We start from the raw sequence: 14,601 nt of genomic DNA on the forward strand, positions 1-14,601 counted from the left end.
TCGCGACGTCGGCGTGCAGCTGAAAACGTTTCACTAATCGGAATTCGTGGACTCTCTATAAATCGCTGCCATTCTTTGACGTCACTTCCTGCGCGTTCTACCGCCGACATACTAATGACGAGTCGCATACCTGCGCCCAAAGCGACGCGCTGCTACCTACACGATCCGACGTCCCGAACAATAGCCGCGCGATTTTCATTCGATTTCTACGGATATTTCGCCGTCGAAGTTCTAGGTTGACGACCTTTCTGTTTTTCACGCTGACAGTTTTATTATCGCGAAGAGCGATTGCAACCGAGGCTGGCCATCCCAGTCGATGGGACTGAATTTAAATTAGCGTTATCGATCTGTAACCGATATTTCGAGTATCGTGCCCGTCGAATAACTATTTTATCGGTCCCTTTCGTCGATTTTTCAGGCGTGTCTCGCGCTGACACGCGGGGATCAGTTTAATCGTACAATAATTAAGACTCTTCTTTGGTCAACTCCGTCAAGTCGCTATATTTGAGGGGAAGACTTTTTGGAGAAGTAGAAACGGATCAGGAACGGAGAGGAACGAGTCTAAGGAGGCGAAAGTGAGATAGATAGAAGGGTTAATGGTCGTAAATTGAGCGAGCCTAAAAATAGTCGGCGGCCGGGAGATTATTACACAATCGTCGCGTTAATAGTCGGTTTCACCCTCGCTGTTGGCAGGTGCGCCTTTCGACGCTGGACTTCTTTCGCCGTGCTGACCCGTGCTCTCTCGTGCCGCGGGGGAATAAATTATGAGAGGACGAGAGTTTACGAGCGTGACTCCCCCGTACGGGAACGCGTAAGCTCGTTTAAGCTTGTGTAACAGATATTCGACGATTTACCGCCCCGGGAGCACGAGATATCCCCGCTGTGTTCCACAGCTGAACTCCCTCTCCTTTTTCTTCTTTTTCCATTGGGATAAGCAGCGCCTTGTCCCGTGTCATTTAGTGGATCAGTAGTCCTTTAGCCGCGTCTACGCCTAAATTAATTAACGATTCGAGACGCCTGGCTTAGAGCATATTAAATGGATTTGAATTCGTTCGAGTGTATCGTCTAACGCGAAAACTACGCTGCAACGTTGAATTTATTTCACCTGGTATACGTGCAATCGCACAGGATAATCGGTCAGCCGGTGCAGACGCGATATAGAGATATATTACACATAAGCCGAGAGGCGGTCTGCTTAGCAACACGGTAGTTCAGCTCTGGCTGAAATTCAGTTAGTTTGAACGTGGCCAACCCAGCAATTGAATTAACAAAGTTAATTCTCATTCTGGTAAAGTACCGGGAGGGCACCGGAAGTGAGCCGGTAAGAGACCAAGAATATACCTGCCCCGAACCCGGCTACCGGTTAGGCGAATACGAAACAAGGACCAACGCAAATCTAATCTTTCGCAACATTCGCCGAAAACTCGTGGCTTAGCCTGGTGAACGTTTTAATCGGTCCTCGGACTCTCTTGTTGATCCCTAGTCCATCGAGTTCATCCGTTTCGAGCAACCGACTGATTTCGAGTCTCGCCTTTTGTGTGACGTTAGAGAAAACGTTACAATAATTGCTCAATTTTAATAAGCTAAACTTTCTGTTCACCAGAGTGGCCATTTCCTTTCCTCGAAGCTATTCCACGTAATTTTGACGGTTTCCCAATATTACCAACTTTTACGTCCATCGCGCGCAACTTGCTCCGTAACATTTCCCGCTGAATGTGAAAAATAATTAGTCCCGCGCACGCGACTGGGACTGGCAGAGCGCATGTTAATTTTTCATGCCTCCATTCGATCGCGGCCGAGTTCCCGAGCCTTTCGCAATTTATTCGACAGAAAACGCGGAACGATTTCCGTGGACACGGGCCACGATTTAATTAGGGGAACAAACACCGTGTACACAGTGCGTAAAATTGATTTACAAACATTTGCGCGGTTTCGTGCTCGGACGCTCAGCGATGGCTGCGAGAAGAGCGCAAAAATTGAGCAAAACAGAGAAAAAGTCCCCGGGGCGTGCCGTTTTCGTCCGCAAACAAAACGCCGCGCGGATCGGGAATTAATTGGAAAATGAATGGATCGGCCGCGGAGGAAACGGCTATTCAAGAATCTGACGAACAAATGGAAGGAAAATTGTGATGGACGACCGCGAGCAGAAGTTATGCTCCCGAAACATTGCCAATAACAAGCATGCTACGGGAAGAAAAATGAGAACCACAATTTACGAAATCAGCCACGTGACAGGAATACCCACATACTATGCAAAATAGAAATAGAAAAATAGATATAAAAGGGAGGGACGGTGAGATCGTAATAAAGACAGAAGCAAACGGGAAGAGGAAAAGAAGAAGGGGTGGTATTTCCAAGGTATTCCTACATCCTTAGCCGATACTCATAGTACCGCAACTAAATTAAATCAACGATACCCAACGCGTTCCTCCGGTACAACCCCCTTTTCCATCATATTCCCCAACTTCTCCACATCTCACAGGCCTCCACGCCCTCAACCCCTATCCATCTGCAAGTACTCAATACATTCTTCCACCACCACCCTACCTCCGCGTAAAGATAAAGCTCGAACGATCAACCCAGTCCTTCGTTCCTTCCTTCCTCTTCTCCCTTCCAAATTCGGTTCGAGCCAAAAGCACCGAGCAAGATCCTCGCGGCAGACCAACGTCTTCGGCATTTAATAAACATTCCAGTGCAGCCAGCAGTTTTGCTGGCGGGCTCGTGCCGCTGGACAAAGGAGACGGGAGACAGGGATTGGTGGGATGGGCGGGTAAGGGGTGTGGGGGAGTGGATTGAAATTTTTTCGTGGAAAATAATACGTGGCTTGATGGAAAGAGATAGAGCGGCGGTGATCCAATCTCCATGGAGCTCTACGTCGTGGAAAATCTGGATACGATGCGCGGGAGGCAGCCGTGGCCGTCCGAACTCTCTGGTATCCGGTTAGGTTACGAAAGTAATTAAATCGTTAACAGGGGGACGAGTTTGCGGCGCAATCGACGAATATGTGCAGGATTTCCGCGCGCAGTCCATTCTCATCCCACTCAGCCGCGGTCTGTCTACAGTACTGTGCAAAAATCTTAGACAGTCCGTTGGAAAAATATTTTTATGCTTCGCGAACGACTTTAACGACTAACGTTTGTCGTACTGCAGCGATTATTGCACTGTCTGGTAACAGAATACTCGAAAGGGAGATCAATCGAATTAATAGAAAAGCAATGACGCAAATGGTTTAACAGTTTTGCGTAGCGCTGTAGGGTTCTCTTCTACCCCTTCCGCCTTCGGTTGGTTCCCTTGATTCCCAATTTTATTATTTCTTTTGCCGGTCAAAGCCTTTGGCTATGGAGGACGGCCCCGATGAAACACGGCTCGTTACGCGATCAAGGAACGAGGAACTGTTAACGAGTCGAGATTCGGTTTGGGGCAGGTGATCGATTTTGGTGCGGTGCTCTCCTCGGAGCCGTGAGAACGAGCGAGAGGGTGGAAACAGAGGATCGATCGCGCGTGGCAATTGTTGGGAACCGTTGAAATCTTGCCAATCGTCTGTGCACGGGATTGCGATTAACCGTTTAAAGAATTACCCGGATCGTTTCTTGATTGAATTCTACGTGAGCCAGTAAAGAGGTTTCCGTGGACTTTTAATTTTGTAGACGTCCGCGTGAATTCTTCTGTCGTGTGTGCGCGTGTGTGTACACACCCGCGCGTCTACGTCTGTGTGAATAACGAGGAATCATGCAAGGAGGCCGCGCTTCCTTTTCAAATTGACTCAATTGAATGCAACTAGGTTGTAAGTAAGAAGGTCACCGACCGTTATTTCTATAATAACGTGAATTAGACGGGAGATTTCGAAAAAATATACGGGTATTAGGAGTCTTTATGGGCTTCTATCGCGCAATTGATATCCAACTTTTCATACGTACGTGTAATATTAAGGATTATTCAAATCGGTTAATTCAGCTGATACCCCCGTTTCATAGAAAAACAAAGGCGGTTCCTTTGGCTGAGAAAATGCGTTTGTCAGTAGAAAATTCATAGAAGTACGTACGTGTACGTGTGTGCACGTATAGAGGAGAAGATAGTGGATCGGATAAGATAGAAAAGGGGCTGAATCAAGGGGTTGATAAAGGTGGAAGAATAAGAGGGGTGCGGGTAGATATAGTCAGAGGTGCAGCGAGCTACTCTGCTTTCCTGTACGAGACCCTATGCGTCGCTGAATTTACATAAGCGGCTTTTCTCCGGATGGAGCTTTTCTCTTGGTCCTAAACAAATATTGACTGCACCCACTTCCGCCTCTCCTCGCCACCTGCCATCCTCAAATGGTCCATAGTTGGCCGAACGCTTATTATAACGTATACGCGGGTCCTATCATGCGACAAACATCGAATTAAAATAATTAACCGGCAACCGTACCGACTGTGTTCTAATGTCTGTTTCTGTTTCCAGAACGCAAGCTGTTCGTGGGCATGTTGTCGAAAAAGTTCACCGAGAATGACGTTAGGAACATGTTTAGTGTCTACGGTACCATCGAAGAATGCTCGGTGCTAAGGGACAGCACCGGGAAAAGTAAAGCCTGTGCCTTCGTTACCTTCGCTAGTAAACAATACGCCATCAATGCCATTAAAGCTCTTCATCACTCGCAAACGATGGAGGTGAGTGGGAACGACGCGCAATTGTCTACGCTATCCTCTTCCACTTAAACTCTTCCCAGACATTGTATCCGATGTAAAGCGATCGAAACAATGACACTTTGTTACCGAACTTCGCCCTTTCTATATATCGAACAAAGGTACAATTCGCGGCGACGTTATATACCGAGGGCTTATCTCTTATATTTACATTGAAACGGAAATTTTCGCGGCGTAAAGTTACTTTTCTTAGCACGGTAAAAAAAAAAAGGAAAAGAAAGCCAAGAAGCCTTGCTAAGTGTATGCACTTCGGCTCGTTTCTTTTCATAGCGGTTCAATGAGGTCGTCGGACATTGGCTCGGTGCCATTGTCATCAGGAGAAACGTCCATGCATCCACGACCTCACAGCTCTCCGTATACTCGCTTAAGGTCTGATGATGTACCGATTTAACTCGACCTAACCGAAATCGAGCAAAGAAAGACCGCTGTACGGGCTGATACCTTCATGATTCGAAGCGGCGGAACTTTTTCTATGATTGCTCTTTCGATCGTATTTGCAGACCTTTTCTTACTCATTTTTCTTCCCTTTAAAAGCTTCTTCTTTGATCCTTCTTTCTGTGCCCGACGAATGCAAAACCGCTACTCTCTTAGCAATTTTTCAGATGAACTTTCACTAAAATGCAAAGAAATTTCTTTTTGAATTTTGGAATGTTGAATAAGGCAGGAAAGATTGAAGTAATTTTAGTTTTGATCAGTTTAATTACTGTTAACTAATTTGTACTAGATATTAACTTTCTTGAAACTGATGTCTCCAGTAATATAGAACTTTGAGCGAACTTCGCATCTTCGCTCATTTTCATCCATCATCAAACACCGGACAAGTTGCACTGTCTTCTCAATGAAGACGTACTACGGATAGAGTACAACAGACAGAGGAGCATGATACTTACGCGACAAAATTAGCTACTAATTAATTGTTACTCGATACTTCAGATTCTCTAAACGATAGGAATTAATTAATGTCAGAACTGATCAGAATATTCTTTCATCTAATCCAATAAAAGTTTCAACGGAAGTACCAGCCAATTCGATGCAAGTGTAATGGCGCAGCGTACCCTTCATAGCGAATTCCACACACTCTACAGAATTGTTTCTTTCCTCTCCCAACCCCCGGACACCTACGCGATACACCTATACCGAACGATGAAAGCAAATCGTGCCAAGGCACGCGGCTGCGACAGCAATTCCATTTTGATACCATGAATATTTCCCTGCTGCAGGTTCCTCGAACTTGCACGTCGTGCTCGACTTAACTGGCACGAATTCGTGCTTTGCTATTATCAACCTAAACAGACCGACGTTTCGTGCTTCCCTTTATAGGTCGCGATTCAACGGGTCTATACATACATGTTTTGTTATCGTTATTAATTATTATGGTTCCGTGTAGCGATCGTTCGGTAATTCCGTTTGGCAGATGTTCCGATTCCGTTGATGCCGTCTTACGGTTAGATTAGATACCATAGTTCCCTCTGAGAAGTTCGGTTGTAGATCGCTATTAACTTTAACGTTGCGTATCAAACTGGTTCGTATTTAACATAGCTGATGTGTATCTCTTTCCCTCAGGGGTGTTCGTCGCCGCTGGTCGTGAAATTTGCAGACACGCAGAAGGAAAAGGACCAGAAGAGGATGCAACAGTTCCAGACGAATCTCTGGAATATAGCAGGGGTCAACATGGCGCCGCATTACCTGACCGTCTGTACCTTTAATATTTGATAACCGACCTTTTTACCCGATATCAAAGAATCCATTTGCATCGAGAACGAAATACTTTCTGGTACATTTAGTTCCCTAGAATATTCAAAATTGCACGTGTATTCTGCGCGAAATCAAAGGGTTTTTTCCCTGTACGTGTGCATCCGTGTGGTAGAAGCTAGAAACTGATGAATCGTATCTCGAGAACCCTGGTCTGGTTTCTTTCACAAAAATTTCCTTCTCGAGGCGAATTTTCATCCTCCAACGTTAATTCTTGAGTCACGCGGACCGAATAGAGTTTCGCGATGTCCCGAGGAGTTACGCGGGAACGTTGTTACCAGCATCCTCGAAATCTCAAAGGCAAATTAACGCGGAAAATTCATTTCTCGCAACCCTTCGCCAGAAATTTCGCAGATTCGATCGTCGTTTTGTAATTCAGAGTTGTCTCGAAGGCCCGCTCTTGCACTTGCAGAACGATACACCAGCCCTGGCGCCCACCTCGCTGCAGCTGCTGCAACAACTCCAGGCGACAACCAGCGCGGCGACTCCTGTTGCAGCGGGTTCCGGCGCGAATGCGCTCTCGAGCGTGCAGCATCAGTTGCTGCTGCAACAGCACCTAGGCCTTGGCGCGGCCACCCCAACGCACGCGGCTGCGCCAGCGGTACCAAGCCCTCCCGAGATCAACCCCGCGAACTTGCAAGGCCTGGCGACGCTTGCTTCTTTAAGCAACACCGCCGGTGAGTATGGTCGGTGTCAACTTTTTTTTTTTTTTACTTTTTTTCCCTTGCGTTCATCATCCGCCTTCTGCTCTTCCTCTATCGAGAACGATCGAAGACTTTGCTGAGAAAAGTAGAGGTCTCTAGTTCGTTGGAATCGAACGTATCGTTTCGAGTGGACTTTGCTGCGAAGTCTTCGATTACGTTGGATATTGGAAGCAGTGACAACTGCACGCACGCATGCACCCAGAGCTTCTTTATTCTTGCGCGGCTCACATAAATTTGTCCGCTCGCAAACGAATTGTAATCGTAATTTATGCAACACCTGCACTTATCTTCGACCTTCTTGCCGTGTATACTCAGCGCTGAATCAATATTCATCATTCATTATCCAGCGTTGAAATGTATCGTTCGATATGCGTTTGTCCACCGGTAGTTATAAATTATTGTGCCGATGTCATGAGGCAGTGTTTCGTTTCGTAAGCCTCACGAGTGCTTATACTTAACTGTCTCGTCTGCAGGATGCCTAAAAATATAGTTGCATACTTTAGGTAAAATCATACAGAAAATATAAAATAAATGCTTCTAAACAGAAATATATACCCTATTAGCATTTCTTTTTCTATTTTATGCGAGCCACTGCTTATGTAAGAATTAAAGGGGTGGTAGGCTTTAGTCCGTGAAACAGCTCGCGCACAACCCTAATTTTTATTTTTGCTTCAGAAGTTATTTAAAGACAAAATTGAGGATTAATAGTTAGGATATCTCGTGCTTTTTCCTCGGTTGTCTTCGTGATAATAAAATTGTACGTTTAACGGGGTTGGGAAGCACGCCAGTGCAATGATAAATCGTCGTAGGTGCACCTCATTGCTGTCTACGTTAAAACGCGTGTTTATTGCTCATTGCCGCGAACCGTATGATTATTTAATGACCAGAACTTACGTAATCGTATCGCCGAATAAACACGCGTGACTCGAACAACTGCAACTGCTGCTTAGTTGTATAATATCATTTTTCAGCTTACAAAAAAATTGCATTAAAAAATCTCAAACCTCGCTGTCGCGTCCTGTAATTACGAATCTAATTATTTCTTGTGTGTTGGACTATGCACGTTGCAGCGAACGCAGGAGTGTCACCAATGAGTATGCAGAACCTGGTCACTCTGGCAGCCATGACTGGCGGAAATGGAAACCTTCAGGTGTCGCCAAACAGTGAGTAAACACGAAAAACTTGCACGACACAGAAACATAATCCATAGAGACGCGGTAACGTTGGACCGTTCAATTTATTATTTATTATTTATTATAATTTCCATGTGCAGTGTGTCCGTTTTCATTGTTCACCCTTGTAACGAGGGTGTGGTAGAAAACGTAACGAATGAATGTCTGAAACTGTCGTGCTTTCACAGAAAACTTCCCCGTTCGCTTAAAAACACACACACGAAATTTTGAAAAATAATAGCATGATGGAAATCGTGGATACGAAACGAATTTCGTGGAAATCTAAATCTGAATTGTATCAGTGAACTATTTGACACATATTTTCCGTGACATTGATTAATGCGGTAGCTATTAATAAGAACATTGTAACCTGTTCCATTTGAAATTGTCCGTACTCTATGTGTGTGTGTATATTTATTTTATATATGTGGTCTATGTACGAGAATCGTTGAGTGTGCATTGTAGGAAATAACGTGTTGAGAAAACGTTTGTTTCTTTGTTTGTGTTAACAAATCTGGGATGTGACTCCTGCTAGGACGCAGCTCTTACAATTTTCTCGATCGCTATGCCTTTTCATTTCGATGCGAACCTAGCGGAAGTCGTTCCAGAGTTAAAAACGCAAACAAATGCGTTTGCACGTCATCGAACGGACTTCTAACACCTATGTTATAAAATTTAATGCAATTCTTTTCTACTTGTCACTTACACTCATAAAAAAGAAAAGTATGTCGCTACATCCTCACGGCCGCTTACTCTTCGAGCGTCTTGATTATAATTGAGAAAACGTAAAGCTCGGAAGTCAACGTTTCTACCCGCTGTGCAAATATTTCCGTTCCGCGCGCTTCGTTAATCGACGATCGAGGTCGATCGTCGCGGATACGCCGAGTAAATCGCAATTACGTTTCGAGTCCGCGTGCGATTCCGCGCGGCGAATACCTTACCTCGTGCCGAAGTGCCGGCCAAGTAAATTTCGGTCAAGTTTACGTGCTGAATATGTAAACACGTTACTAACTCCGCTTGTTAATATCGTGAACGTGTTCTGTGTTTCAGCGTTAAGCGGACTGGCGAATTCGACAGCAGGTATGTCGCTATGTACGTGTCGCATTGCCTGGTATAGTATTAACAATTACTAAATTAATCTCGACGTATCGACATTCTAACCTCCCGATATTATTCAAGGTTACACCTGATTATTACCGCTCCTATGCATTTCATCCCTTTATTTCACAACAGAACATTTCAGTTTCGATATCGTCGGGTGTCCTCGTTCACTCGTTACGCACCAAGTGCACCAGAGGGATTACCTCGATCGAAGGGCAATAAAATGACCGTTTCAATGAGAAATTATGAAAGTTACGTTGCAATAAATCTTTCTAGCCAGCTAGATGCTCGGGATCGGTATACAGTAACGATTAATCTGCACGTTTACTCGAAAACGTCGCGGAAGAATTCGATTGATCGAGGTACAACGTTCAAATGACGCGCAACGATTGCCCAGCAACTTCTTTTTCGAATAAGAAATGTTGAATTAAAAGTATCTGATCAATAGTTGATGAATCGATCGTTGTAGTTCTTCGAGAGCTCCGCGAAAATAGTCTACGAAGATCGATCTCTTCGTCTTTTACTTCTTTTCCTCTTTTTGTTCCCGTTTCTTTTTCATCCGGACGCACGTCAGCGTTTTAATGTGCACGTCTTTTTTCGTGCGTAGCTGTCCTTCTTGGAAAGACCAGAAACACAGGTGAGAGGAGATCATTGCAGCAATGTATGACACATCCTTCTTTTTCGATTCTGTTTCTCTCTCTCTCTCTCTCTCTCTCTCTCTTTTTCTCTCTTCTTTCCGTTTCTTTCTCGTTACCTCATTACACGTACACTTCTACAGAACGTCTTGCAATTACGGGTCAATCAAGCATAGAGCGATAGGGAATAATGAGATACATTTATGTATACATCGTGGTTCATAGTTCAAATGTTCCATTACGTTTCGATTCTTCTCTACATTGTGTCACCAGAGTGTCAGTTGAAGTTCTGAAAGAGGATTTATGCACTGTTTAATATGCAAATGATGTTATTATAGTACACATAAAAAATTTAACAACGTATAGTAATATCAACTACTTAATCATAAATATAACATGGGAATGCGTTGCAAATTTAAATATTGCAAATATTTTTAAAACGTCCAGTTGAGGAATTTCCATTTCACGATGCAATAATTAACTGACCTGAATTTTACGACGTATAATTAACAGAGTTTTATTGCAATTTTAGATTTCCGTACATTTCATTTTGTACTTTATAAAACGATGAAATTTGATTATCCGAAATTGTTTAATTACAAAAACATTTAAATGAAATATCAGACTTATCATTCTCTACCGTATCCTGCTTTATTGGCCCGTGGCGAAATACCATTCTACATGATCGTCTCCTTTTTTCATGCATACCTTCATACATTAATTGGATTGTAATCAACAGTTGTTGGCTGTTTAATCGATAGAACGAATCTCACCAAATATTTGTCCAGTATGTCTTGATTAAGCTTTAATTCGTTTGTGCTGTTTCGTGATATTCAATAGTATCGTAAGAAGATGTCACCGATCGATAATAGTATAAAATCCTTAAGTCGTGATGCCCGTGCCTGAACAGATTTATTTAAAACGAGATCCGAGCTACGATTACAGAAAATTCAATGATATTCTTGATAGAATTGAAAATGATTTCTCGTTTGATACTCGACAATCGATTTGGTGTATGCACAATCGGCTGCTGCGTGTGTTGTTCTTGAAAAAGTTGTCACTACTCATTGTCAGTAAAAACGGAGATTATTATAGTACAAGATACCGATCCTAATCACATTCCACTGTTCACAAATTACACTACGCATAGCCATTTTACTTATTAAAAGCATACGACGCTACATGTATATAATCGCTTTCTACAATAATTAACTATATATACGTATCTTGAAGTATGCTCGTTCGAACATCAAACAAAACACACGGTTCTGATGATTACTTCGACGAACGTTGTTGTAGAAATCGCTTCTGGTAGCTGTTAAACGCGCGACCGCTCGCATTATTAACAAACAAAATAATTAGCTACTATTTCGTTCCTTTCTCGCCGGTGCCGCAGCATGAAGCATGCCAATAAAGAAATTAGCCGTATTCCGTACGAAGGAAAAAACCTACCATTCAATTGAACGACTGTTTTAATCGATTGGGCGCTGTTGTAGAGATTCGATTAAATAAACGTACAGATGACGGAACGTTTAATAATTGAATTGACATTTCAATTTTGAAGGGTCCACCGGAGGTAGTCTCAGTCCCGTGACGTCCCTGGCGCTCAATTCCCTAACGGGGACACCTTTGAACGGGTTGCAAGACTCTTTGAGCAACGCGTATTCCAGTTTGCAACAGTACGCAGGTAAGCGAGGCGTTAATGCGTTTAACAATTTCCGCTTGCCCCTCTTTCTGGTCAGGTTCTATTCTTGATTATTAAATCGCAAAAATAGTAAACTTGTTTAACTTGCACTCATGGTTGGAAAAAAGTGTTGTTCTAACGAGTAACTGTGCGCCTTAAAGCTCTCATTGGAAAGACGACGGTCACCGTGGAAAAGAAAGAATTACATAGTGAGTAATTAAACTAAACGAAGTGGAATGCCTGAACTTTTTAGTGATGTGCGATATGTTACACGGAACTATCGTTCTGTTTGCGATCGACTTGCACGTGACCGAGTGTCCAGATCTGCAGAGGCAGCCATCATATCGCTTACGTGCGACTCTGTCCGAACACCTATCGTCTTTCGTTTTTAATTCTTGTACCGATCGTGCACCAAAGTTCGCATATTTATTCCAATCTTGCACGTAAGCATATGATCACCACTGTATGTGCAAATCTTAACACGCAAGATACGCATTTGTACGCAACTACTAAATTCACTTATATTTCCTTCATCAGCAAGATTTTGTGGTACAACTGAGTACTCTGCTTTCTTTGGTAATTTACGTCCATAATTGAGTCAATAACCGACTATTCTGTGTCTTGGATAATTCAGTGGCACGATCAGGTTCAACAACAGCTTGAATTATGTAACGGCTGGAATAACCGAAAGCCAGATGTAATCGATAATCAGTAAAATGCGAATCTCGTGGGATGCGAAGAAGCATTGCGTATATTGTATCGTTAGATCAGTCGACTTACCCGATAAGGAGTTGGCGATATAACGAATTTTGTGATTACAGGGTTCCCAGCGTTCACGGCTGCAGCAGCCGCAGCCGCAGCAGCGGCCCAAAAGGCGAAATTCACCAACACGGACAAACAGATAGAGGGTCCAGAGGGTTGCAATCTGTTTATCTATCATCTACCCCAGGAGTTCAGCGATACCGACCTGGTCTCAACGTTCGTGCCATTCGGGAACGTCATCTCCGCGAAGGTTTTCATCGACAAACAGACGCAACTAAGCAAGTGCTTTGGTAAGGACATACAAGGATCTGTTCTTGACACACTTTTGCAAACATTTGCAAAGATCATTTACACGATAGCATCTAAAAATCACCAAAAATCGTATTTAAGTAGCATCCCCCAAAATTGTACGGAATGATTTACAGGCTTCGTGTCGTACGATAACGCGACCAGCGCGCAAGCAGCGATCCAGGCGATGAACGGCTTCCAGATCGGCATGAAACGGCTGAAGGTCCAATTGAAACGATCCAAGGACGCATCGAAACCCTACTAGCCGACATCGTCCACCGTTCGTAGGTAGATACCAAGGACTTCTCGGATACCACGGCTCGGAATCAACGACCTTGGTGTCCTTGATCAAATCAGAAAAGAACCAAAAAAAAGAATCCACAGTTCGCGCATTCGATAAGTATCGCGATAACGATCGTTGATGTTCCTCGATCTGGACAGATAGTTTAGATCCTTTCGTTCGTCCAGGCTAATCCAGCACGCGTTGCTTGCTAAGCGAAACCATCTCTAGTCAAACAGTATTCCCTATGATCGTAATCGATGAAAGATTCTAGACACGCTCTTTGCTCCTTTTGGGCGACGAGGAGAGAAATCTTCGTTCGAAATTCTACGTTACATTTGAAACGAGGCTGTGATAATTTTTAAGACTTTTTTTATATCGTCAGAGCTGTTTTCCAAAGTCTAGGAAATAATTAGCAAGATTGTTCTATTATATATATATATACATATCTATACGTATTTTATTTTGGAAACGTTCGAAGAAACTCCAAACGAGATCTAGTGTTCTCTAGAGTTCAGGTTTTTCTACCTGCCAGTCCGTCCACGTATTCATAAGCATATTTCTGTGGTGTTCTTGTACACAGAAGACCATACCTGTCTTTTCTTCGTCTAGCTGACTGTTTTATACCTGTATTTCTCATGAGAATACTTGTCTCCTTATTTTATTGTCTATGTCGATCTTCGAAATTGATACCTCGCATTGCGATAGGATTCAAACTGGAGTTACACAAGTGGCACAGACCGTTCTGCTCTTTACTGAACGCGGTTGTGACTCTCTCCGTATTCTTCGATTCCTGTTTTCTTGTCGATGATTAAAGATACGACCACATCGATTCCGTTGTCTTTTTTTTTTATCATTCTATTTTTGCTTTCTTATGTCTTTTTTTTATCTCTTGTAATGCTTTCTGAAGCATAACTGGTTAAAGTGTTGCAGCATATGTGTTTAATTAACACGCAGACCGTTCAGAATCTTTTTGTACGTTCAGTTTGTTGACCAGCAACTTTCCAAGTGTACATACGTATCGTCGCCACTGATTCTATGCACAGAGAAAACACCTTGTGTCAATTTACACGAAATGTGATGTTGAACGTTTGTATTTACGGTTATTCGATTGATTTGGCACAAGTAATAGTGGTTTATTAACTATACGTTCATCATAGATATTTAGCTTCTGTTCAAACATAAATTTACGTGGTCATAACTGCGATAAAGACACATGCTACTTTTTCCGAAGTGATTCAAATCAGCAGCATCGTAATATTAAACATTGTATGAAAGAGATGGTATACCGCTTACATTCGCGTTTTCGTCGAACGTCTGATTTCTTCGTGCACAGAATCACAGGACGAGCATTTGGCTTCCGCGAAAATAGGGCTCCAGTAAGAATACTACGTTCGTATTTGATTGTTCCGCCTGAAAAAAGAGATCCAACCGTAGTCTTTTGTACACCGTTGCTCGTCCTATCACATTCTCGAAGGCGCGAGTCCGCCCTTCAAACACCTTACGCCGCCCTGCCAGAACCCCTATTTTTCGCGCGAGTG

General features: G+C 43.3%; 1 protein-coding gene across 11 annotated transcripts in view; it reads left to right on the plus strand.

Annotated features, from left to right (window-relative positions):
- Positions 1-14,601, plus strand: part of LOC143422709 (CUGBP Elav-like family member 1-A) — a 229,858-nt gene that overhangs the window by 207,442 nt on the left and 7,815 nt on the right. For 3 of the 11 annotated variants that reach the window (XM_076893558.1, XM_076893559.1, XM_076893569.1), the window contains exons 5-13: positions 4,441-4,646; positions 6,246-6,374; positions 6,847-7,120; positions 8,209-8,301; positions 9,361-9,402; positions 10,019-10,048; positions 11,611-11,733; positions 12,552-12,782; positions 12,918-13,068. In XM_076893558.1, the coding sequence (XP_076749673.1) occupies positions 4,441-4,646; positions 6,246-6,374; positions 6,847-7,120; positions 8,209-8,301; positions 9,361-9,402; positions 10,019-10,048; positions 11,611-11,733; positions 12,552-12,782; positions 12,918-13,045 (1,256 nt within the window). In that variant the 3' untranslated portion in view covers positions 13,046-13,068. The remainder of the gene's footprint in view (positions 1-4,440; positions 4,647-6,245; positions 6,375-6,846; positions 7,121-8,208; positions 8,302-9,360; positions 9,403-10,018; positions 10,049-11,610; positions 11,734-12,551; positions 12,783-12,917; positions 13,069-14,601) is intronic. The other 8 variants (XM_076893561.1, XM_076893562.1, XM_076893563.1 and 5 more) reach the window with 7 other exon arrangements.

Source organism: Xylocopa sonorina, chromosome 4 (assembly GCF_050948175.1).
Source record: "Xylocopa sonorina isolate GNS202 chromosome 4, iyXylSono1_principal, whole genome shotgun sequence".
Classification (NCBI taxonomy): domain Eukaryota; kingdom Metazoa; phylum Arthropoda; class Insecta; order Hymenoptera; family Apidae; genus Xylocopa; species Xylocopa sonorina.